Below are 22,836 nucleotides of genomic sequence, written 5' to 3'. Positions count from 1 at the left end.
TGGTTCATGGGCTGCCATCCAAAGTCTGAATTCATGTCACGGCAGCTGATGGTGCTGCTAATGGATGCTGGGACCATGGGACTGATACAAAGTACTATGCCATCTCACCACGTTCTAGGTAGGCTTTTTCTTTCACTAATGTGAGTAGCTAAGATTGCAGAAGCAGCTTGTGCTGACGGAGAGTGAAAGAACCTCATGTGTCTGTGTGTGAAGTTATTTTGTTCTACAAAATCCACTAAATTATAATCACAGTAGGTGATCCATCCATTCACAGAGTTTGAAAGACTGGGGAGGGTTCAGGATGGGAACCAATTTCTCACAAGCTTCATTTCCCCCAAATGAATTTTACAAAAACCAAACAAGTGAACAAACAAACAAAATGGCCCAACAAAAAAGTGTCTTCCTGGGGAACGGGGGAGGAATAAAACCCACTTAGCTTTCCAGCAGCTGCTGTGCTTATTTCTCAGTGCTGGATGGCCATGCTGCACATTGTAATGGGCTCCTGAAAATCTGGCAGCTTCTGGAAGAGTTGCATAGGTGGATGATATACCTGTTAGTAGAGCCTGTTCACGAGCTGCAGGAAGAGGAGCTTGTTGAACTCCACAGGGAAACTGTCCCTCCCCCAAGACAGACATGAGGTAAGGAGGGAAGGAGGAAGGGCAGGCCATGAGGCCATGGGTCTTGCAGGTTCAGTTCTGTCCTTGGACCTCTTTTACCTCAGAGGTGGAAAGGCTATTGTCCCGTGGGAGAAAGCTCCTCTCCCAGTACTGTGGAGGTCAATTTGCTTGTTAGCTTGCTTTTGAGGGAGTTGACGATATCACATCCATGGGCATGATGTTCCCCTTTGGGGAGCAGCTGTGAGGCAGTAGAGCAGAACAATTCAACCCACTGCTTGCAGAAACTACAGATATTCAACATTCATTCATGTTGGCCAAGTCCCAACACAAAATCTATGCATCAAAGGAACACTGTAACAGATCAATTTTTCTGGACTCGTGGACAGACCCCCCTCTGAGGAGCTGCTAAGCTAACCTCACATTAGTATAGTACCACTGGCTTCAGTAAAATTACATTAGGAATAAACATAGCCAATTAATTTCTACCTGAAGGGTGACTATGACCCCTTTCCACTTTTTCCAGAATGCCCACAGGGAAAACAGCCCCAGGCAGGCTCAGCCCCAAGTCCCCATTGGGTCCCAGGTCCTGTGAACCAGCCTTTGGTCCCCATGCTTACCTGGCTCAGTGGAGAGCGTAGGCCCAAGTGCATCACAGGAAGCAGCAGCACCAGATAGAGATATCACTTAAACTATATTTCGTTTCTGACATTCCCTGGATCCAGATCCTATTCCTACAGACTTTATTCAAACCACTGAATACGAATGAAACACGATCAGAAGGACATATCCCAACTTGAGACTTACAGCACTCTGGTAACGTAACATCTTGGTTGTGGTGTGGCACTTCAGAGCCAGCCCCTACAGCAACTGCAGCAGAGTAGGAGCACACTGCAGCAAAGTCTGTACCCTGCAGCACCAGGCAGCACCCTGGTGACATTAGACAGCAGTACTGAAGCTGTGGTTGGAAAGGCTGGAAGGAGAGCTTAAAAGGCATAATTCATCCCACCTGCTAATCAGCAGGTGCTGTTTCACTGGCTAATTTTCTGATACCTAATTTTCTTAAACTTCCACTTAATAAATCTTTTCCTGCAGTTCTCACCCCATGGGCATCCATCAGTTATTAAACAACTCTGCAGCCTCTTGAGTGAAGAGACAACAAAGAGGGCAGGGACCAGCTGGATTTCTAATGTGCATTTTATGGGGAGCAAAAAGGAAAAGGGGGTGACAGTAGATGAACATCAGCTTCCCCAGCCTTAATAGTGTGTATTTGGCTGGAAGGCCTGGCCTTGGCCATAGGCTCAGATTTCCTCTCACCATCCTAAAGAATGCCCCTACAGCTGCTCATCCTGACAACCCTCTCTGAAACCTCCCTCCTTGGTGTGGAGTGAGACATGACACACAGAGGGCTTAAAGAAGTACCACATCGACTGGTTCTCCACAAGCAAAGTGCTAGGCACTATGTGGGAAGCTTCCACTGTGCTCAAAGATAGATAAATGGGTGCTGATGTGTCTTGATGATCAGGTAATCCAGATATTCTCACACACTTCTCTCTCTCTCTCCTTTTTTCTCTAGTTCAGAAAAGCTGGAGCACTTTTAAGTACTTGACAAGTATATTGACAACAACTAGAAAACACTAAATAGCCCAAACTAATTCTCCAGCCTTGCAGCAGTAAGGACTCGCCCTCTTCTGGGTTGCATTAGCACCATGAAGGGCCACAAAGAGGAGCTGGTAGCATTCCTGCCTCCCTCCTTCTGATATATGAGGAAAGTCTGCTGCTAAATGCAGTGCTGAGTCTGACTCTCAGCCCATGGAAAACTGCAATGTTTAAATGATGTATGGAAAAAAATAAAGCCATCTGACTGCAGAGATCCTCCTAATTACTGTCCCCATCATACTGACAACCACCCAGCTCTGAGCTTCCCAGAGGGTGATGCGTGCTGTCCTGCTTTCCCTTTGTAAGTGACCAACAACTCTGTGAGCTCCACTCACTTAGAAGAGATCTTCTGCACCAGAAATAAGGACATGGCCACCCTGACAGACCAAGGCACTGCTTGCACCTTTGGCCCTTTGTCCGGGCCAAGTTCAGAGCAGGAGTGACATACTCGCTACACAGTGAAAACTTCTACACCACCACTCAAGCCACGGTCTGGCAAGCGAGATCAAGCCTCTGGACTTGGTGAAGAGAAGGGTACAGATAACAAGCCTACTTGTGTCAGGAAGGACATGAGAAAAAGGAACAGAACCAATTAGACTCACCAGTCAATGGAGGAGAAGTAATGGGATTAAGATACAGCAGGGAGAACTCAGGTTAGATACAAGGGGTAAGGCTGTCCTGAGAGGAGCAGATTGGGCCACTGAATGACCAGCCAAAGGAGCCATCATCACCAAGGCGGACATGACAGAGAGCAGACACAAGTCTCAAGAGGAGCAGGCACCTGACCGCTGCACAGCCCAGAGCTGTGGTGGGTGATGGGTATGTGCCAGGAGACAGGACCACTCCACCATGGAGAGGCCACGTGCCAGAACAGGGACAGGCCATCTCTGGGTACCTCTGCTCGCAACCTGAGCCATAAGGAGAAGCACAGCAGCTGCACTTGGCCCAGGGCACTGCGTTTTCTTACCAACATGTCGGAGGAAACCCCTTTTGCTGGTAGTGTCCCATGCCAGCAGTAGTGCCAGGAGATGGAAGGGAGAGCCCAGTTTTCTGCTCTGAACTTTCCTGCCTGACTAGACACATCAGGACAAACCCTAGTTTCAGTTTCTCCTCTTCAGCTCCACCACTTCTCTGTCAAGCCACGAGACAGCTCCTGTCCCTGCTGCCCAGTCCTGCTCCCCTACCATGTCCAAGTGCAGCAGCCCCCTTTACTGAGCGTGAGGCATGTCTCCACCCTTGGGAGAATGGAACAGGATGGACCAGGGGGGCAGCGCTACCAGGTTCACTTGGGTAGCAGGGCCAAGAATATGAGGGATGGGATCTCTGAGAAATCCTGGCATGCAGTGGGGAACACTGCCTAGAGAGGTCCCACTTCTCAGGGTACTGTGGGTCTGGACCAACCACAGACTGTAGCACTGGGACTATAGCTGGAACCTGGCTGCAGCTGACACCATGTACATGGGGAAGGTGTTCAGCAACAGGAAGACTGTATGGATCCTGTAGGTCAGAACAGCAGCCATACCTCAAAGATCCATGTGTCCATGTGGAAGACTACCTCCAGAATAAGATTTCACAGGTGAAAATGGGGCCAGAGGAACAATGCCAGGCACTCTCATGGAAAGCCCCAGAAAGAGCCAAGGACACGGTGCCTGAAACTCTGCTGTAGGTGCTAAAAGCTGGGGGCCATAGAAACCCTGCTAATCTGTCCCTGTTGTGAAGACTGTCTTTGCCCCAGGGAGCTAAAAGGCCTGCCAAAACTTAGATAAATCCATCTGTCCAAGGCACCTTGGAAGCTGGAGATAGAAAGATGAGCCATTACAGCCTAATTTAAGCAACTGCAGATTTCAAAGAGAACATGTCAGGAAGAACAAGCAGGGACCTCATTCCTCACTAATGACCCATTGCAGCTCCACTGTCTTAATTCAGTGGGACATACAAGCACACACCATTATCTCCCTGGAGTCAGGAGGACACTCCACATTGGCCTTGGCTTACATTAGGCCCTTGGAGAGAGAAGCAGGAGTGCACAGCAAGCCAAATGTCATTACTAAGCAAGGAAATACCAGGGCTGCTTTCACCCAGTCTGAATCTATGCCAAAAATAATGAGAACAAAATGCAGCAAGGGATGGGCAGAGACTTTATGCTTCTCTGTCCTCCAAGGGACCCTCTTCTTTAAGCCAACATCTAGCTCTGGTAGTGAAAGTAAGGGCAGATGCTAAGACAGAATCATAAACAGAGTGAGATTTTGAGAGACTTCCTGTTCAAATCACTGTTGTTTGTAGCTTAGCACCCGAGATCCAGGAGGACAAGCTGACTCAAAGGACAAGAGACACTAACCAAGATATGCAGGGCACAAAGAGCAGAACAGACTGCTCGGTGGGAAATGAAAAGTGGAGTCCTACAACACCTGTAGGTGCTGACCACTCCAAGCTCGCCAGCAGGACATGACTTTCAAAATAGGACCAGTGTGGTACATGGGTGCATTTGCAGCCCCTCGAGACCTGGGAGGCAAAGCAGTACAGCAGCATGATGAGAGAGACAGACCCCTCATTAATAGCTGGCAGGAGAAGATGCCTGGAATAAATACAGTGCCTCATTGTTTGCCCTTCTATGACAGATGGGGAGGCAGACACCAACCACAAATGCCCAGGTGCCACTGAACTTGCCCTTGTCACCCATGATGTGCTGCTCTTAGCTTTCATTCTCCACAGCTGATGAGGGAAGCAGGGCAAAGCTGAGGAGTTGTGCTGTCTGGAGAAATGGCTGGCTGATTTGGCATGCACTCCCCAAAGAGCTGACTGAAAAGGAGACGGCTTTTCTGAGAACAAGGACACAAGAGATCTGAGGATGTGTTTCTGAAGGAGGAAAAACTGTGTGTCTGCATGCTGCAAACACTGTTGCAGCTTCAGTGGTATGAAGCCTCTTTACCCAATGTCACTGAGATTTGGTGACATTTCCAGCAGGGTAGAAAGGGCAGCACAAAGCTCAGAGCAAGCAAGGCAGAAGAACCCAGTAGCTAATGAGCTACACAGAAGTCACCTCACTTCTGACAGCCTGACACCTCCCTGTAAAAACCTCTGTCATGCAAAACATTTCATTTTAATCAGGTTTTCCTCTAACGTATTCCCAGCCTCTGTTCTGCAGAGCATCCCTCTTGGCAGTGCCTCCTGCACGGGTCCTGCACCTATAGTGGGGTCCCACCGAAACGGAATCCTTTTGATCCTCCTTTCACCAGCCAAAGTTCCCAATGCTCCAGCATGCTTTTGCATTTGTCTCTCCTATCCCCACAGAGCTCTCTGCCAAAATGAGGCTTCCAGGAGCCAGAAGCTCTGAGTCCACAGCCGGAGCCCAGCTGGATCTCATGCAAAATACACTTATGCAGACATGCACCAACCTGCTGCTCCATTATCAATAGGTGAACTGCAGCTGAACCTACCAGAGCCTTGATCCTTGACTGAACCAACTAAGACTCATTTCAAAGCCAGGTAGGGTCCCCAGCCACTTGATGTGCCACCTGATACCATGATGTCTGTTCCAGTGCCATCCTCTTCCCCTTCCTCAGCTCACCAGGGGCCTCCCGTTTTCTCTTTCTGGCTGAGCCCTCCTCCAGTAAACACATCAGTAGTACTGCAGATCTCTGCTCCCTGTGGATTTGCACATTCACCCCTTCCCTGGTGCTGCATGCCCAAACAAAAAACCCTTTAACAAGCTGACTCACAGCTGGCACACTGAAACTTCCTAAGGAGCTGAGCACTGGATCCTCCCGAGGCAATGCCATTCCCAGCAGTGAGAAAAAAGTAACAGTCGGAGCATGGTCTAAAAAAAAAGTGGGGAGGGTGGGGAATGGTCAGGGGGGAAGGGGAAGAGGTGGATTTGTGGCTTTCAGCCTTTGCTCTAACCTGCCATTTAGCTCCATGTGCCTGGGTACCCATGACCTTCTGTCACAGGCAGTGACACCCTGCTCTGAGGGGCCTCCTCCACTCTGTCTCCTCCACCCTGTGAGGGGTCTTGCTCCAGTGTGGCAAGCAGGGTGGGCAGAGGCGCAGCAGGGTGCTTTTTTGGTGGCTGCTGGTTCCTTGGAGCACAAGACAGCCTGGAGCCAGGGCTGGGAGCCAAAGCCACCCCCTCCATGCATCAGACCTGTCATTTTATTTCCCCATTTGATACCATGAATTATGGTTTTGCAGTTGGTTTGGTTGATTTTTTTTTTTTTTTGCATGTGGTGATTGGTCTAGAGTTCTGTGCCATGTCAGGGGGAGCATCAGCGTCCACCCCTCTGGGAGGTCAGAGCCACAGTGGGGGAAGCTTTTGCTGGCTGCCAGAGCAGGATGCCACGTCTATTCCATCCTGATGTCCTCTTAGGCTGTCCCCCTTGTGCTCCTCTCCCCAAATCCTGGGCTGGCTTGGGCCAGGCAATGGACAATGAGATCTCACCGCCTTCTGCTTTCACAGTGAGGTCTCCACGCAGGACCCATTGCGATGGAGGTGACGGTGGTCGTGGTTCAGGCAGCCTTCATTGCGGTGTACAATGAGGACAGGGAAGTAGAGAGCATCCTGATAAGGAGGGGGGTCTTCCTCCTCCACAGTCACCTGGCTGGAGAGGCGTGTCTGCTCAGTGGGGCAGCTCTGCTCGTTCAGGCTGCCACTCCGGCTCTGCCAGAGGCAGCTGCGGCGCGAGCCGTACAAGCGGCCCAGGGAGAAGCGGCTACTGCTGAAGGGAATCCTGGGACTGCCATTGCAGATGCTCAGAGCACTGCGGGAGAAGATGGAGGAGCTGCTTATAGTCCTGTGGCACCGCTCGCAGTTCTGCCGGTAGCCCCCGTAGCGGCACGCGGAGTAGCTGGTGCAGCCGGAGAGCCCCACCAAGTCCATCAGGACCGCTTCTGAGTAGCTGGGCACCAGCTGCTGGTTGGATCGTATGTGCCACTCCAGCTCGGTACTGTCCACCGTGTTGACACGGGGCATCCTCCGGCAGAAGGAGCGCTCCTCGGCCGGCGTCACTGCCACGTAATCAAACCCAAAGAGTTTTTCCACGTGGTAATGGACATAGGAGGTGCGGTACTCATTTAGCACCCGCAGGGGCCAGGATAGGGTCAGCAGAGCTGCCACCCAGAAGACATAGTGAGATACATACCAAGGCAGGTTGTCTGGGTCAGAAAAGGCCACCATGTATTCCTTGAAGTCCACATTTTTGAGGTGCATCCCCTCTCTGGCCTCCATGTAATCGTCTAGGCCCTCGTTCTCCGTGAAGAAGCGGGCTCGCTGGGTCAGATAGGAGTTCTCAGACTCCACGTTGGCAAAACTGAAACACTTGGTGAAGCGGAGCCGTGTGGCTGGGTAGCTCTCCAGGTCGATGAGGTCCTTGGATATATCCTTAACTCCACAATTGGAATAATCAAACTCGGCCTCTGCCACGTGGGTGTTGACCCGTTCATGGTACACTTGGGTGGTGGTGTAGGCGTCCCCATTGCGATAGCGGGTAACCTGCCGGGTCCTGCGGATGTAGTGGTAGCTGATGGCCTTCCACCAGATGCAGGGGGTCGCCTGTTGCATCCGCTGCACGCGCTCGTGCACGCTCTCCACATCCACTTTGTACTGCAGCTCGTTGCGCGTGTAGCAGTGCCAGCACTCCACCAGGTACACGACATAGAGCATCACCAGGAAAGCCAAGGGGATGTAGACGTAGCCGTTGGAACAGGGGCTGTCGTGGTACATCATGGACTTGCCCTTGTAAGCGCTGTCAAAGGTCAGCCGGGTCACCTTGGTGACATGGCACCAGGTCATGGCTCCCATGCAGCCGTACATGAGGAGGGACAGCAGCAGGCATTTCCAGTGGGACTCTCGGCACAGGGACTTGCTGAGAGACTGCTTCACTGGCCGCTGCTGCTCCGGGGGACCGGGGAGAAGGAGAGAGAAAACAAGAGAGGAGTCAGTAGGCTGCAGTGGCAGGGGAAGGGGAGCAGGCGGCAGGGTGCCATGGTAGCACCTATAGCTCTGCAAACAGAGACCAAACAGCAGATGCTGTGGGGCTCCTGGCCTCAGCGGGCAGGGCAGAGGCTGGGGTCTCTCACGGGATGACAGTCATGCAGTGCAGGCAACTATGACCCCTATCTCCATTTCTGGTGCTCTGCCCCTCCCTGGGAGACAGAGCCCAGCTGGACAGGGCAGAGAGTGGCCAAGTACAACTCTGTCAGCTGCACCCTGAGCATCTCCCTTCTCCAACGGGGAGTAAACCCTACCATTGCCACTTCCCAGGAAGAGCTATTGGAGCACAAGATAACAGTCTGGGTGATCTCCTCCACATTCCTCAGCTTTTGCACACACCCCACCAGCAGCTCTAACTGATGTCATCCCACCAGAACCCCTCACCACAGCTCATCCCACTGCACACAGGTCTCCCCCCACTACCCAGTAATGACCAACATTCCAATTTTTCCACCAGGGCGGCACAAGCTGCTGGTGTGCCTATAAGATGGAGAAACAGACCTTCTGCAGCTGGGAAGGTCTGTGTTTGGTAATGACAATTCCCATTACAACACTTGGCAGCCTAAGGAATTCTGAAATGCTTCTCAAGTGCTTTATAAACCATACCAATGAGAAAGTACTTTTCCACGATTGAAATGGAGCCACCTCTGGTAGGAAAGAAAGCAAATATGGAGTAACATCCTAAAAAGTATTCCGGATGGAAGGGATGAGCACCCTACCAATCTGCAGCAGCAAGGAGGGCAAGAGGCCACTCACAGCTGCTGGCAAATGTGCCTGCTTGCACTGAGATTCAGCTGTGACAGTCCACACTTCTGAAAAAAATGGTCTTAGGTCTTTCATGGTAAGGAAAAGGCAGAGCTTCAGTAACATGACTTTTTAAAGGGAGTGCACTGGTGCCTTTACCACAGTAAAGTGCAGAGTTTCACACAAATCCATGAAAAAAAACTTGGTTAAGGAAACCTCTGTCACTGCAACACTCTGAAGTCTCAAGTATTGATCCATAGTCTGTGAGATCTGACATCATCCTACCCAAAGAAAGAACAAAGTAACTATTTGCTTTCTTATACAGAAGATTTCATCCAGCAATCTCCAAAGGTGCAGCCTGAGAGAGGGGGGTCAAGAACACCAGCCTTGTGCAGATGACACCAAATTCACTCAGAGGCTTCAAGTTTTGCTCTCCCTCTGCACCTGGAGGCAGCAGCAGCTCCTGAGCTCACCTCTGCCGTGGCAGGGGCCAACACCAGCTGTAATGGCACTGTTCACAGCACTGCAGTCCATGCCTGGCTCCATTACTCTCCATTCCTGAACATGCTGTGCTGGAGAGGTCTCTCATCCAGGAATCCCAAACAACTGCATGGGCTCACACTGCTAGAAAGCAGGAGGGGCACTTTCACTCTGGCATGAAAAGGAAAATTAAAGCAAGAACCAGAAATCACAAGGCCACTGGCAGGTCTAGGACAGACCTGTGCCTCTTCTTTCCTCTAAGAAATGCATCTTGCTCTTCTGAAGAGCCCCTCATTCCTGGCTTCTTGCTTGAGAGTCCCACAGGCCAATCCTTTCTCCCCACCCTTGTCAAAGCCTGCCAGTGGGACTTTCTGTCACTGCACTCAGGGATCCTGCCCAAATCTCCAGCAGAAGTTTTTCTCCTAGAGGCATACAGCTCCCTGCCTGCCCATCCCACCAGCCAGCCCATGATGAGCAGAGCAGGATGCATGTCCAGAGAAACCACGGCTGGCAAGGGGAGTGGTGGCACATCCCACTGGCAGTCCCAGTGATCAGCAATGCTGAGCACCTCTCTTTGAAGACACTAGCTGAGAGCAGGACCTGGAGACAGAGCCCAGGGCTGGCAGGTGGGATGGTGCTGGACTGCAGGCAACTCGGAGAAGTGCAGGGTGGCACTGCTGGCAGTGCCATGGACACATTTGCAGCCCAGTCCTCCCAGTGCAACTGACCACTACAGCAGCCTCACAGTCATGGGACAAGAAGGCAACCCCAGGTAAGAGAAAAGGAATTGAGGAGAGGAAGGGGGACCCTTTCAGGACTCAGAGCAACCTGAGCTGTGCTCTTCCTCCTGCAGTTACAAGAGCCTGCTCAGACCCCTCTGTCTTTGCTTGGCTGCAGCACAGCTCTCCCATGCTGGAATACTGTACCACTACCCAGGCAGTTAGAGGCTTCCTCTCTCACTGCTGCCTTCTGCCTTGCAGCTTTCCCTGGGGTGAGGAATTGTGAGGAACTAAAGGAGCTGCTCAGCCAAAGAAGGAGCATGGGGAGGGTTTGAACAGGGCCCTTGGAGTGGTACATGACAAACCTGGGGTGTCTGTGGGGTGTGAATGCTGAGAAACAGTACCTTGTTTAGGAGGCAGATACACAAACAGAGCACAAGGAATAAAGCAAAGCATCCAGCTCATTCATTTGCCAGCTGGGGAAAGGGCACCAGAATGACAGGTCTTTGGACACATCTGTCTCAGAAAAGCAAATTCCACCTCACAGTCAGTCCCCAGCCCTTCACACTGTGCACTGCCTGTGTCACAGGAGATGGGAGATGCTGGCTGTCACCCTGCAGGGATGTAGGCAAGCCCCACTGCGGGTACCCGAGCAGGGCAGGGAGCATGATGCAGCCCAGGCTTGGTTCCAGGAACTGTGTTAGCAGGGCTCTAGTCCATGCATTAGTCTCCTCCTAGGACTACGCAGTATTTAGATACTGCGGCGCTTTTACGGGGTCACACTAACCCCTGCTGTAAACTGTTTACAACCCAGCTTTGTCCTAGGCTTTTAAGGTAAAGCACATACACCTCAGCTGCACTGGCGGGGTTTCCGAAAGCTGATCAAGTGCCAATGATGGGATGCAACCACAGCAGAGACAGAGGAGGAGCCAGATGCAGAGTCTAATTCCAGTAGGAACTGCAGCATCCTTGCTCCTCTCCTAGGCTGCAAAGGGCTCACAGGAGCAAACAATCACCTCCACAGATTCCTCCGCAGAAGCAGCTGAATAAGATTGTCTCCTTAAGCTCTTAACCAGCCTTGAATAAGTCCAGCATAGCAAACAAGCAGATAAAAAAGCTGGGGAAAGAGAAATGTGTCTCAGAACAGTGTCACTAGGAGAAGAGCAGGCACTGATATAAATGCTATCGTCATCTGCCCGCTGCAGTCTGATGGAATGAGGCAAAAGACTTGCCCTACTTCACTGCAAACAAGGTTTCCGTCCATCACCAGGAGCCTCCTTCATTGCTCAGGCTCCAGCACTGGAGACTGGTAAGCAAATCTGCTATTGCAGTGGAATGAAACATCTCTGCAGTGCTAGGGGGCAAGGCTGGCCATAGCTTAGCTGAATCTGTTTTGGGATCCCAACCAGCTCCCTTCTCTGTGCTTCAGTTCACTTTGTGGAATGCATGGGGTAACACCTAGCAGGCGCTGACTGAGACACATCTCGGGAAAGGCAAGGGGTAGGCTGCTGCCTGGGCCTCCCCTCCCAGTTGTATGGCACTGGCCTCTGACACTGCCCCTGAAGTGAACAGAGATGGAGGCCCACGCCTGCAGTTGCTGCTCGGGATGCATGGAGACGGATGAAGGGGATGGAAGGGATGACTCACAACCAGACGTGAAGCAAAAGGAGACACCCACAAAGCACAGGGCAGAGGCACTGTTTGCACTAAGCTCCTTTGAGATCTAGGGGATCCTCTTTTAAAAAAAACAGCCTCAAGGGGACAAACATGCCCAGCACCTCAGTGGCCAAGCACATGAGGCAAAATCCCTTAATCACCCCTGCAACCTTGACCCTGTAACCTTGACCCTGAAACAAGAATTAAAACCCTTCAAGTTCTTCAAGCTACTCCCAGTAACAGCCTGGCCCTGGCCCCATCCACTGTCCCCTTTTTTAACAAGTGTTTCCATGTCATTACCTCCCATGCCTCTCACCTGCCTCTCTCTGCAGATATCTCTGTGAAATCTCCGATTCACCTCCAGAAAGCGAAACCTTCATATTTCAAATCAGCCTGGGGTTGAGAGGGTTAGGTGTCTTCTAGAGACAGCCCTCTAGAGGGCTGAACAAACAATCCAAAAAGCCCCAGAGCAGCAGCCTGAAGGCCCAGGTAGCTCCCGACTGCCAGGTGGTGGCAGCAGCTTGCAGGGGACTCCAGAGGGACTCCTGAGGATCAGTTTCCATGGCTCTTCCCCAGGATTCACTTACATCATGCAAGAAATTAATAAGCCTTGATTCCTTTGACCTCAAATCCCCAGAAAAAGGGATGTAGGGAGGATCCAGTCATTTCTAGGAATTACCAAAGGCTCTGGACAAACATTGGCAACTCCTGGCCAGGATGGTCCCAGCAAATACCCACAACACACACCCATGCCTACAGCCCAGGTTCAGGAACCACCTGCCTACAAGAAAGAAGTGGCTCAGACCCAGGCTGGCAGTGTTGCCAGCTGCAGAGGACATTGGAAGGCTGAGCATTGACAAGCCAGGGAATCCTGCTGGCAGTCAGCTCCCACAGCCATACCAAGCTCTCCATTTTACACAGGACCTTGGAGGAGGATTGGTTCCTTCCATCAGATCCCACCTGAGCAGCAGGACAAGGACATGTTTTTGTTTCTTCCCAGGCTGAAGAGCTTGTCCCTTGGCTTCTCCTACCCTCCAAGTATGTACTGATGAGTGAAATTCAGTTCGCCACCACTAAGTATGGGCGTAGGGATGTGACGCCAAGATGGAACAAGGGCTCAGTCAGCTCTGGTTAGTAGCTCTTGCTACTTGCCTTGCTGGGACAAGATGAGAAGCACCTGTAGCCCTGCCTGGCTCCTAGACACAATGAGATATCAAGATGAGACACCTTCAAACAGGACACGGCAAGTTTCCCATTTTTCCAGACATCTCCTCTGGCTTCCCACTCACTCTGGCCAATAGACCCTGACATGTGGGACTGAGCCACACTGCAGGGACACTCGGCAATGTTGGTTCTGATACAAATGAGGACATTGCACAGCCATATGGCGTTACATAGGCACTAGAGGGGAGGAGGAACATTCTCCCCTCCTGGTAGTTCTGAAGACAAGAAGATTGCACTAGGTCAGTCCATGAATCCAAGCTTGCCACTGAAGTCTCTCCTCATGGCATCAGATGAGACACCAGCAAGCATGGCACCATCATGAGAGGCTGCAGCTTCCCTCTCCTCCATCAGCTGCTTCATGCAAGTCTGTGATAGGTTCTGGCCACAAGAAGCATGACCTTAGCCTAAACAGAGCAGATCATGGAATACAGTCTTTTTGCCTGCTGCCATGGAGTATTATACTGACACCCTTTTTGGCAGCCACCACAGAGTAACTGAAGCCTGGACAATCTTATAATCCCTGCAAACCAGGGGTCACTGTAGGTGAGGGAAACTCATCTGGGCACTGCCCCTACTACACTTCTTTCACTCAAACTGGCTCTTGCTCTGGCATCTCTGAAAAGTGTGCCGTCTTGAAAGTAGAAGCAGCACTGCCAGAGCAGCAGCAGCAGTAAGAGATCACACCACAGGGTACAAGCACGTCCTCATGCTAAAAAAGCGCCTCACAGTTTAGCTACCCTTGTCAGGATCTGTTTGAAGAACTGGGCTCAGATCACCAGGAGTTGTTGAATGCAGGCAGGAAGAGAGGGACACAGAGTATACAGCATTTGTATAACTTCCCAGTCCTTGGACTTCAGCATTCCTCTCCTGCAATTATTTATATCTAAATATAAGTCTGTATATATAGAATAACCGTGCATGGGCATGCATGTTCTGCCCAGCCAAGAAGGCAGAGAATACCAGGATTATGCAGTACTCACAAACTGCAGCTCCTCATCAGTAGAAGGGGAAGTGATGCACCAGCTTCTGAGTACCCCCCCCAGGCTGCCCTTTGAGCTGTGGTTTCACCAGACAGGGCAGCCCACCACATCAGGAGCATGTTGCCCTTCCTACACTACCTAGTTGCCCTCCATGGCTCAGTAGCCCCATGGCATAAAGTGAGTCCCACCAGTCAGTGCAGTTACCTTCTCTCTTCTTGGGAAGCCCAAGCTGCAAGCAGGATCTGTAGAGGCAGACAGAAGGGCTGGCACTCCTGCCTCTCATCAGTGCTCCCAAGGCACAGGGCACCCTGCTCTTGACCCTTTCTGGCATCTGCTGCCTGGACTCCAGAAAAGTCATCTGCTGAGGAAGACTGCAGCACACCTGGAGGCAAGGCTGTGCTGGTACCTGACCTGTCCCAGTCTGCACCTTTCACTTCTCTAGCTGGGACCAAACACCAGCAACAGCCCCTGGCTTTGCCATGTCCCCAAGCCCTCTTCTACCCTGCTGCCCACTGCGTCTTGCCTCACAGTGACCCAGGCAGCTGTGTCACATCCTGGATGCCCTCAGAAGCCAGCGCACAGCAAGGAGGGAGGTCTCCACGTCCACTTCTCCCAGGCATAACAAGCTCTGCCCGCGGCAGTAAGCCCAAACGGGGCCCCGCGCTTCTCGTTTGTGATTTTTTTCCCTTCCTCCTCCATCCCGGCCACGCCAGCTCCGGCCCCCGCTCCGGACGGCGCTGGCTGCAGTTTCTGTTCCAGCCCTGGAAGCTCCGCAGCGATCCCCAGGTGACTGGCGAGCGATGGAGAAGAGGTGCGCTGGGGCAGCCCATCGGCGGCGCGGACCGACGGCTGGGTATCCTCGCCCCCCAGCCCCCAACCCCCCCCGCCCCGCCGGCCCGCAGCGCATCCCCGGGGCCGGAGTGGGGCGAGAGGGGCTCCCAGCCAGCGGGTTCGTACCTGTGCGGGCAAAGCCCGGCCCAGCCCGCGGCTGGGCGGTCAGCGAACGCGCCATGCAAAGCGGGCGGGGAGGGATGGTGCTAGGGGGCAGCCCCGGGCCGGGGGCGGCCGCTCTCCTCACCTCCTCTCTGGCCCCCTCCGCCTCCTCCTCCGGAGGCACCGGCGTGCTGCTGCCTCCCTCGCTGGCGGCGGACGCCGAGGCCGGGGGGGACATGGCGGCGGGGGCGCCCCGCTGGCGGTGCCTGCGAGCTGGGCAGCTGCATTATCCTGCCCGCCGCCGGGCGCTGCCTCGCCGGGCGCCGGGCGGGCGGCGGGGCGGCGCGGCGGGCGGGCGGCGCGGCGGCATCGCCCCCAGCCGCGGCTCGGCGGCAGCGCTGGCCGCCCGCCGGCCCGGCCCCGGCCCCGCCGCAGCGCAGCGCCGCTACACGCGGCGGAGGGCGGGCAGAGCCGCGGTGGGAGGGCTGCGGCGGGGGCGGGGGGAACGGCACGGGGATGGGGATGGGGATGGGGATGGGGATGGGGATGGGGATGGGGAAGGGGATGGGGATGGGGAAGGGGATGGGGATGGGGATGGGGATGGGGATGGGGGCACGGCGGGATCCGCGGCCGCCCGAGCGGAACGGTGGATGACCTTGAGGCGCCGGCCAGCAGTAGAGAGGGAGGCAGAAGCCCCTCCCGAGCCCCACAGGAGCGGATCTGCCGCCCGGCGCTGCCGGGGAAAGCTCCTGCTCTCAGCCGCGCCGAGGGGTCTTCAGGCTGGCTTCGGTCCCAGCTGGACAGCTGATGGAGAGGTGAGGGGTCCCGTGGGTTTTCCTTCCCTCGGGATGAAGCGGGAGAACCGGGAGCACTTCGCATGCGCCCCGTCTGCTTTTCTAATCTGTGGGCACCTCAGCTGGTCGGGGAAAGTGGGGCAGTGGTGACCGTCAGTGCTGATCCTGGCATTCACGGAAATCCTTAGGCTGGGCAGGATCTTCCCTATTGTGATCTGCACCGGGCCCAAAGATTCTCACCTAGCTATTGCAGAGACAGCTGCAGCTTATTTCTCAGCAGGGAAATGCTTGATTACAGGGATGTGTGGAAAAGCCTCTTTGGACCCTCAACCTAAACTGACAGGGGGGACACACATAGAGTTTGGGAAGGGTCTGTACTTGTCAGGGTCTGGATATTGCAGGTACAGCCCAGCTTCCCTGATAGTCAGGAAATCAGGTGTCTCTGTAGGTGCTTCCCCAGATCCGTACTGGGGAGAAGCATAAGCTACAGAATTTGCTGGAAACTTCTCTTTTTCTGAACTCTGAGGCTCAGCCTTGGCTATGGGATGATTGGCATGCACTTGTCCACTGTTGCCTGGGATGAGGAAGGAACAGCATGTAGGCCTGATGGTCTCACTCAAGGAGATGCATCCAAGGGGAATTGCCAAACCCTGCTTCTTATGGGAATAGATGTGATGGCTGGGGGTGCTGCTAAAGGAGCTCATCTTCAAAAGAGGCTGGGGATGTGTTTCCTCTTGCCTTTCCCCTGTTTCCATGGGAACAGCAGCAAACAGGAGCAGCCTGCTTGGAATTTCGCTGCCTACCACTCAGACACCCCCTGCCCAGTCAACCTGTCAGACTTTGGCTCTTGAGAGTTTCAGACTCACCCTCATATGATGGATCCCATGTGTCCAAGGAAAACTCACACATGGATGTGTGTCATGGCAGAGCAAGGCAAAGAGAAACAAGCCCAGAGCTGCCACAGTTTCCTGTAGCAGCATGTTATTCCATGCACACTAATAGACAGTTGAAAATAATTTGCATTCCTATATGCATTTCTGCTTTTTATCAAATGTGACCTCAGCTAGACTAAAAAGTGCCTGGGGGATTGCCCTCCAGGAAGAGCACTTGTTTTATCTCAAAAATGTGAATATCATACAAAAAGACCAAAGCAGAAGGGTGAATAGGGGGGAAAGGTGGTACGGGTTTACGTCTTTGCATTTAATAGCCCATGGTGTTCTTTTTCTCTAAGGAATTTGTCCATTTACTTTTGAATTCATTTTAATTTTGGACTTGTCGGTGTTTCATGCATTCTGTGGCAAGGAGTTTCACAGCACACCCACAGACTCAAGGAGCTTCCTTTGATGTGCCCATTTATCCACTAAGACCAGCCCTTGGGAAGCAGGCTGCTGCCATCCTTATGGAGCTACCCTCAGTGCAATTTATTGTCCACTGGTGGAGCCAGTGGCTACTGGTGAGCTAGAGGTAGAGTTTTTTGTGTCAGGCATCCTTGATACTGGTCCTGGCAGCATATTTTGGAGACAACACGGTCAAGCACATCAACAGCTATGCTATTTTTGAGATGAGGTGGCACAAAAGAGGTTATGTGCCCTGCTTTGTCTGAACTGAAGTTGTGTATGTTCTCAGTCACTTCCTGAGGAAAACAGATATGTGGCAGATTTCAAGCCTTGGGCAGGTACCCAAAGGCATGGCTGATAATGTGTAACAAAGGACTCTCAGGAATGGGAGAAAGAAGACTATATATGATGCTTAGGCCTTTCAGAAACTAAAGCAGGATGGACAGCATCCAAGATTGTGTTCTGTGTCATCATCAGAAGGAGGACCCAGAAGTTGTAATTACAATACACTGCCTGATCCACTCAATACTTCTTTTCTTGGGGGCAAGAGACAAAAATTTGTGAGATTTCCCCCCAGTTTTTCCTGTAGGTTTCAGGATGTTCTAGTGGAAAATCATGTTGGAGAGCAGGATATTTCTGGGATGGATGCCTTTCTGATATGACAAAATGGAGGGAGGCTTTTAAGACACAGCAACTGAAGTAGAGGTGGTGCCCTTACCAATAGGTTTGTTCTTCAGAAACCCTGTACCTGCCACCCTGCAGAGACATTCATATCTGTTCCAAGCAAGCATAAAGCATGACATCATATTAGCAGGATTCATTCACTTTCCATAATGCATCAAACCACAAAAGGTCTCACTCTTCTGTCTCCAGTAGTTACAGAAAATTGCCTTTTAGTTCCTGCTTAAATATTAGTTCCTACCCATGAAGCAAATTTGCATTCAATTTCTAAAAAAAATTTGATGGAGGCTGCATTTTAAACCAGATGGCTGCCATAGATAACCTATCCTTGTGCTGGTATTTGTAGCCTAAATATAAAAATGGATTTGACAGCATCATATAGATATATATATCGTTTTGTTTAGCTTTATTTTTTCATTAGACCAAGTGTGATCAAGACTCAGTCTTTTGTTCCAAAGCAATCAGTGATTCCTAGTGGGGTGATGATTTTTGTCTCTTAAGAAGATGCGTGGCAGAGAATCCCCTTGTGTTAGGATGCAGGATTTTCTATGCTCAGAAATTAATGCCTATTCAATTTAGAAATTTCAAGGATACTTTGTGCTGGCTGCCTGAGCCTTCCAGAATGTGTCACTCCAATTAAATTACTCCTTATTAATGCAACAAGGGGAGTGTGGGTGAAGGAATGCACCTCTTGCTCCAGCTAAACAACATCCATTTGCCACTGCTGGTCAGTGGTGTTGACTGTCTGGGTGCCATCTACCTCTGAAAGCTTCGTCCTCAAGGAAATATGTGCCATTAGTTGTGTTCTCATCTGCTGCACTCAGACTTCATGTCTCCTGGGAGGAGATTCAGGTGTACTTTTTTTATTGTGGGAAGGAAACCCCCAGGTGACTGGGGAGCTCATTTCTGTTTAGCATCGCTAACAGGGGTATGCATCATGACTGCAGACCCCAAACACTCCAAATCTTGAACCTCATAAAGTAGATGGGTTTGTAGCTGCTGCTCTGGGGCACATTTGACTGAATAGAATTGCTGGCATTGAAAAGTCTTTGATCCCCATTCTGATCCATTCTTTTCCAACAGGCTGGCTGTATACAGTTTGGTTTGTTTTCCATCCAGCCTCATGAGAGTCTATTTTGTCATCATCACAGCTTTTGTGAGGCTCCACAGAGATTTCTGGGTCAGGTTAAATCACTTTCCTCTCTGCAGTAGCCCAGCAGGATACCCAGGGCCCTCCCTCACATCCCCCCTAGAAATGAGAAGTGGATTCAGCACTGCCCAGATGCTGTTTGACAGTCCTCAGGACATTTTGTCCAATATAAGTCCAGAGCAACGGCAACTGCCTCAAGTGCCTGGAAACTGAGCCAAATCCTCCCTTGCCAAATGCTTTGTTCTCACTTAAATTTTTGCCCCATCACCCCCAGAAATGAATAAACCACAGAAACTAATGTTTCAGGGAATTTAGTCTGTCTCTAGTTACGCTCCCAAGAGCCACCTCCCTAAAAGCAGAAAACAGGTTTCTGTTTGCCTTCCCCACACTGAAGGGTAGGAGTTGACATATCCTGACCTGAAGAAACATCCCTATCCCAACAAGCTCTCCCCATGGACCTGGCTGTCAGGGAAGTTGCTGTTCTAGGGAAGGGGGCTAAAACTCACTGCATGCTTAGGGGTCATTGTATAGGCCAGGTCTGTCAGTGTGGCCAAAGTCCTGGGGAATGGTTGCAATCCTACTTTCTGTGTGCCCCATCACCTGGGCAACACAGACTTGGTCATCACTTGTTCATGGTGTCAGAACTGCTCTGTCCAATGGGATGGCCACCTGCTCCTGCTCAGCACCCGAGTATTTCAAACAGCTCACTCACCCTCACCTCCCCTCCCTTCCACCCTGCTCACCCCTCTCTTCCAGCCCCTGCCTGGGCTCCTCACATGTTTTCAGTAGTACAGCTCCCCACCAGTCCAGTTCCCAACTCGCTCTGATGCAAGTGTGGAGAGACACAAGCCTTAATTCAGTCTGGCAGCCGGGAGGTTTAACTCTCCTGAAAGCAGAGCTAAGCTTGCATGAGTAATACCCAGCCACTCAGAGCACTGCTGGGAGACAAGGACTGGGCTGGTGGGGGTGCAAGGCTGCAGTGAGGGGCTGAGGTGATGCAGAAAGCAGCTCAAGCAGAATCAACTTAAAAATGAAAACCCATCCTCCCTTCTACCAGCCATCAGGTCCAGTGTGGCAATGCTGAAGCCCAGGAGCAGCACTGGAAACATCTGTCCTGTGCTCTCTGGCAAGGTGAGCTGGGGCATGCCTGGGTGGGTTGAGGTTTTTGTTTTGTCTTGGGAAGTCTCTGCCAGATGAACTGTACTTAGAGAGCCATGAATAAATTATAGCCCAGCAATGAAGCACTGTCTTCCACAGCTATTCCATGGGGAGGGAGGAGCATTCTTCATTAGAGATGTGGCCAGACAGAGGTTATCAGAGCCACCCTCTGAAGTGAGTCTGTCTCATCACTAGCTATAAAGAGAGCCCCAGGTGACAAGATTTCTCACCTAGGGCACAGATTCACCATCTATTTAAGCATGGTTTTATTATCAGTTTTCCAAGACCATCTGCCACTCCTTCCCCATTCATAATCACATCTGCCATCTCCTTTGGGAGAGCTCTGAGCACACACACACACATGAATACATAGTAAGGGCTATAAGCCATGCATTTGCCCACATGCAAGCAGAGAGCATTGCTACAGCAGCCACCAGGCTGACAGGAATTACACAAGAGGGATATAATTTAGAATGAAGTTTTGTTAAAATATCTAGGGGTTTTGTTCATTCACTTTGTAAGGTTGAGGATTTTTTGTGCATCTTTATACTGATCACTTTTTGTTTGTGGAAGTGAATGCTGTGGCCAAGAGTGGAGTGAGTTAGGTGTGATCCCCATTCAAGGGATTAACTAATCCTCTTGTCCAATTTCCTATACATCACACACACTGTGAAAGACAGAAGGAGGTAGAAATTTCCCTGTTCACTGGGACTCTGTCCAACAGTGGGAGTCTTCTCAGGAAGGGTGTTAGTTGGGCAACTTGCTGACCACCTACATGTAGACAAACCTGATCTGCTCCAGGTTGTGTCACCACAATGACACGATGGCTCCCATACATTCCAGGAGTGCACAGTGCAAGTATGAAAGGCATCCAACACAGACTACAAGGAGAAAAATTCTGGCTGGAAATAATCCCATATTGAAAAAGCAATCAGATGCCCAGAGCAGCATCCCTGGAGCGATTCAGTGACCCTGTGACTTCAGCCAGACTTACCAGGAGAGGGCAGCCAGTGCTTTCTGGGCTGACTACCCCAGAAAATGGGTAGCTGAGCAGGACCTGCTTTGAATTGCTCTGTTGGAAAGCTTGGCCTTGCTTCTGGGCATAGCATCTCAAAAAGTCATGTTCCTCCTTTCCTTTATTGGAGCAGAAAGTGAAGTGACCCAGTTTGGTGCACTACAGAACTGATTTGGTGTCAGATATGTGAAAGCACAGTCAGAGAAGAGAGTCTGCTGTCTTCCCACAAATTTCATTACTCTTCCAGGGCTTCTGCTTCCCTTGAATGTCCAGCTCACAGGCTGAGCTCTCTGAACTGGAGCTGGAGCTCCAGACGGGGGTCCAGGTTGTTGTTTGGGGTGCCCAGCAACATCTCTGGTGAGAAGAATGCAGAAGGAGCTTCCTCAAATGGGGATCTGGCACCTTTCTTATGGACTCGGCATTTCTGATTTCTGGGGATGAAGGAAAAGGGCTGCATCCCCAGGGAATGGGGCAGCTCAGTGCTCATATGGAATGAAAGTGGACAGTCTGCATAGGGGGAAGGTAGCACCAGTCACATTGCCTGGTATGAATTATTGTGGCAATAACTGCTTATTACAATTTCAGGTGACCAATATTGCTTACAGATGACAGGACCTCAGCTGGTAAAGGACCATTATATTTTCTCAGAACAGACATTGACTGGGTAAAATTTCCATGGGTATAGTTTTCCTTTCTCCATAACTCTCAGCTGCTTTTCACTTATTTTACCCAGTTAACAGCTCAGAGAGGATACTGGTGCCAGGCCAGGCCTTCATTTAATTTAGTCAGTCAGAAGGCTGTGCTTGGGAACAGGACATTATCAGGGACTCATGCCCAGGAGTCTGGGTAGCTTAGGTGTTCCTCTCCATGTCCATACTCTTACCTGATGTGCCTCGCAGCGCAGTGTGGTGGGAAAGCGCTGGTGCCTTGAACAGCGTGTGATGACACTGACCTCTAGTGGGAATAGATCCTTTCCTCTTTAGATTTTCCCTGCAGTTTTAACCATTTTAAGTGATACATATTAAAGGGAACTAGAGAGACCCAAGAACGAGAGCTTCGTTTTTTAAAATCTTCAAAACTAAATCAGAACATCAAGATTTGCCTCATATTATTTAATTATTTGTAATCCCTCTACCACTGTATTCAATACATGATAGATAGATATTTATGCATATGTATATCTCTCTGTATTTAAAGCCTCTGAAAATTATGGAAGTCAAAAACTTGCACAGCCAGGCAGAAAAGCTCTCTCTTAGGAAGACGACATGAAAGGAAGCCAAGCCTTGCAGAATGAGTAACAGAAGGCAAATAACGGGGCAAAGCAGCCAAGTTCCTCTTTCAGACTTTCCAGTAAAATTGTCTGAAAGGTTAATAGAAGCACACCCAGTCGAAGAGAGCTGGCAGAGATGGTGCCTGAGCTGGGTGTTAGTGGGTGTAGTTGAAAGGTCAGAGCAGAGAGTGGTTGGCCATGGATGCCTGGGGTGCATAGCTGATGTCAATGAGGCATGCCTGGTCTCCCCACTCAGCTGCAGTAGACCACAGCAACACAGCCCTGGCACAGCACTAGCCAGCTAAAAGAGTTCAAGACACACCATAAGCAAGCTGCAAGATCACAAACTCCAGATAAATTCCCATCAGCAGCAGAGGAAGGCCACTTCCAGGGGCTACTTGCTAACCAGAGGTGTAAGATTGGACTGTAGAGTCCC

At 51.2% G+C, this 22,836-nt stretch overlaps 1 protein-coding gene across 1 annotated transcript; it reads right to left on the bottom strand.

Moving 5' to 3' along the window:
• Positions 1-6,447: 6,447 nt before the first annotated feature.
• On the bottom strand, positions 6,448-15,331 carry TMEM151B (transmembrane protein 151B). The gene is made up of 2 exons (XM_021550457.3): positions 15,141-15,331; positions 6,448-8,157 (listed from the first exon to the last, which is right to left on the bottom strand). The coding sequence occupies exons 1-2, from the start codon at positions 15,231-15,233 to the stop codon at positions 6,721-6,723; spliced, it is 1,530 nt and encodes a 509-aa protein (XP_021406132.1). The 5' UTR covers positions 15,234-15,331; the 3' UTR covers positions 6,448-6,720.
• Between the last annotated feature and the right edge of the window lie 7,505 nt (positions 15,332-22,836).

The sequence above is a fragment of the Lonchura striata genome, chromosome 3 (genome assembly GCF_050655825.1).
Source record: "Lonchura striata isolate lonStrDom1 chromosome 3, ASM5065582v1, whole genome shotgun sequence".
NCBI lineage: Eukaryota > Metazoa > Chordata > Aves > Passeriformes > Estrildidae > Lonchura > Lonchura striata.
Note: the sequence above shows the minus strand (reverse complement) of the source record. Positions and strands in the feature narration are given on the sequence as shown.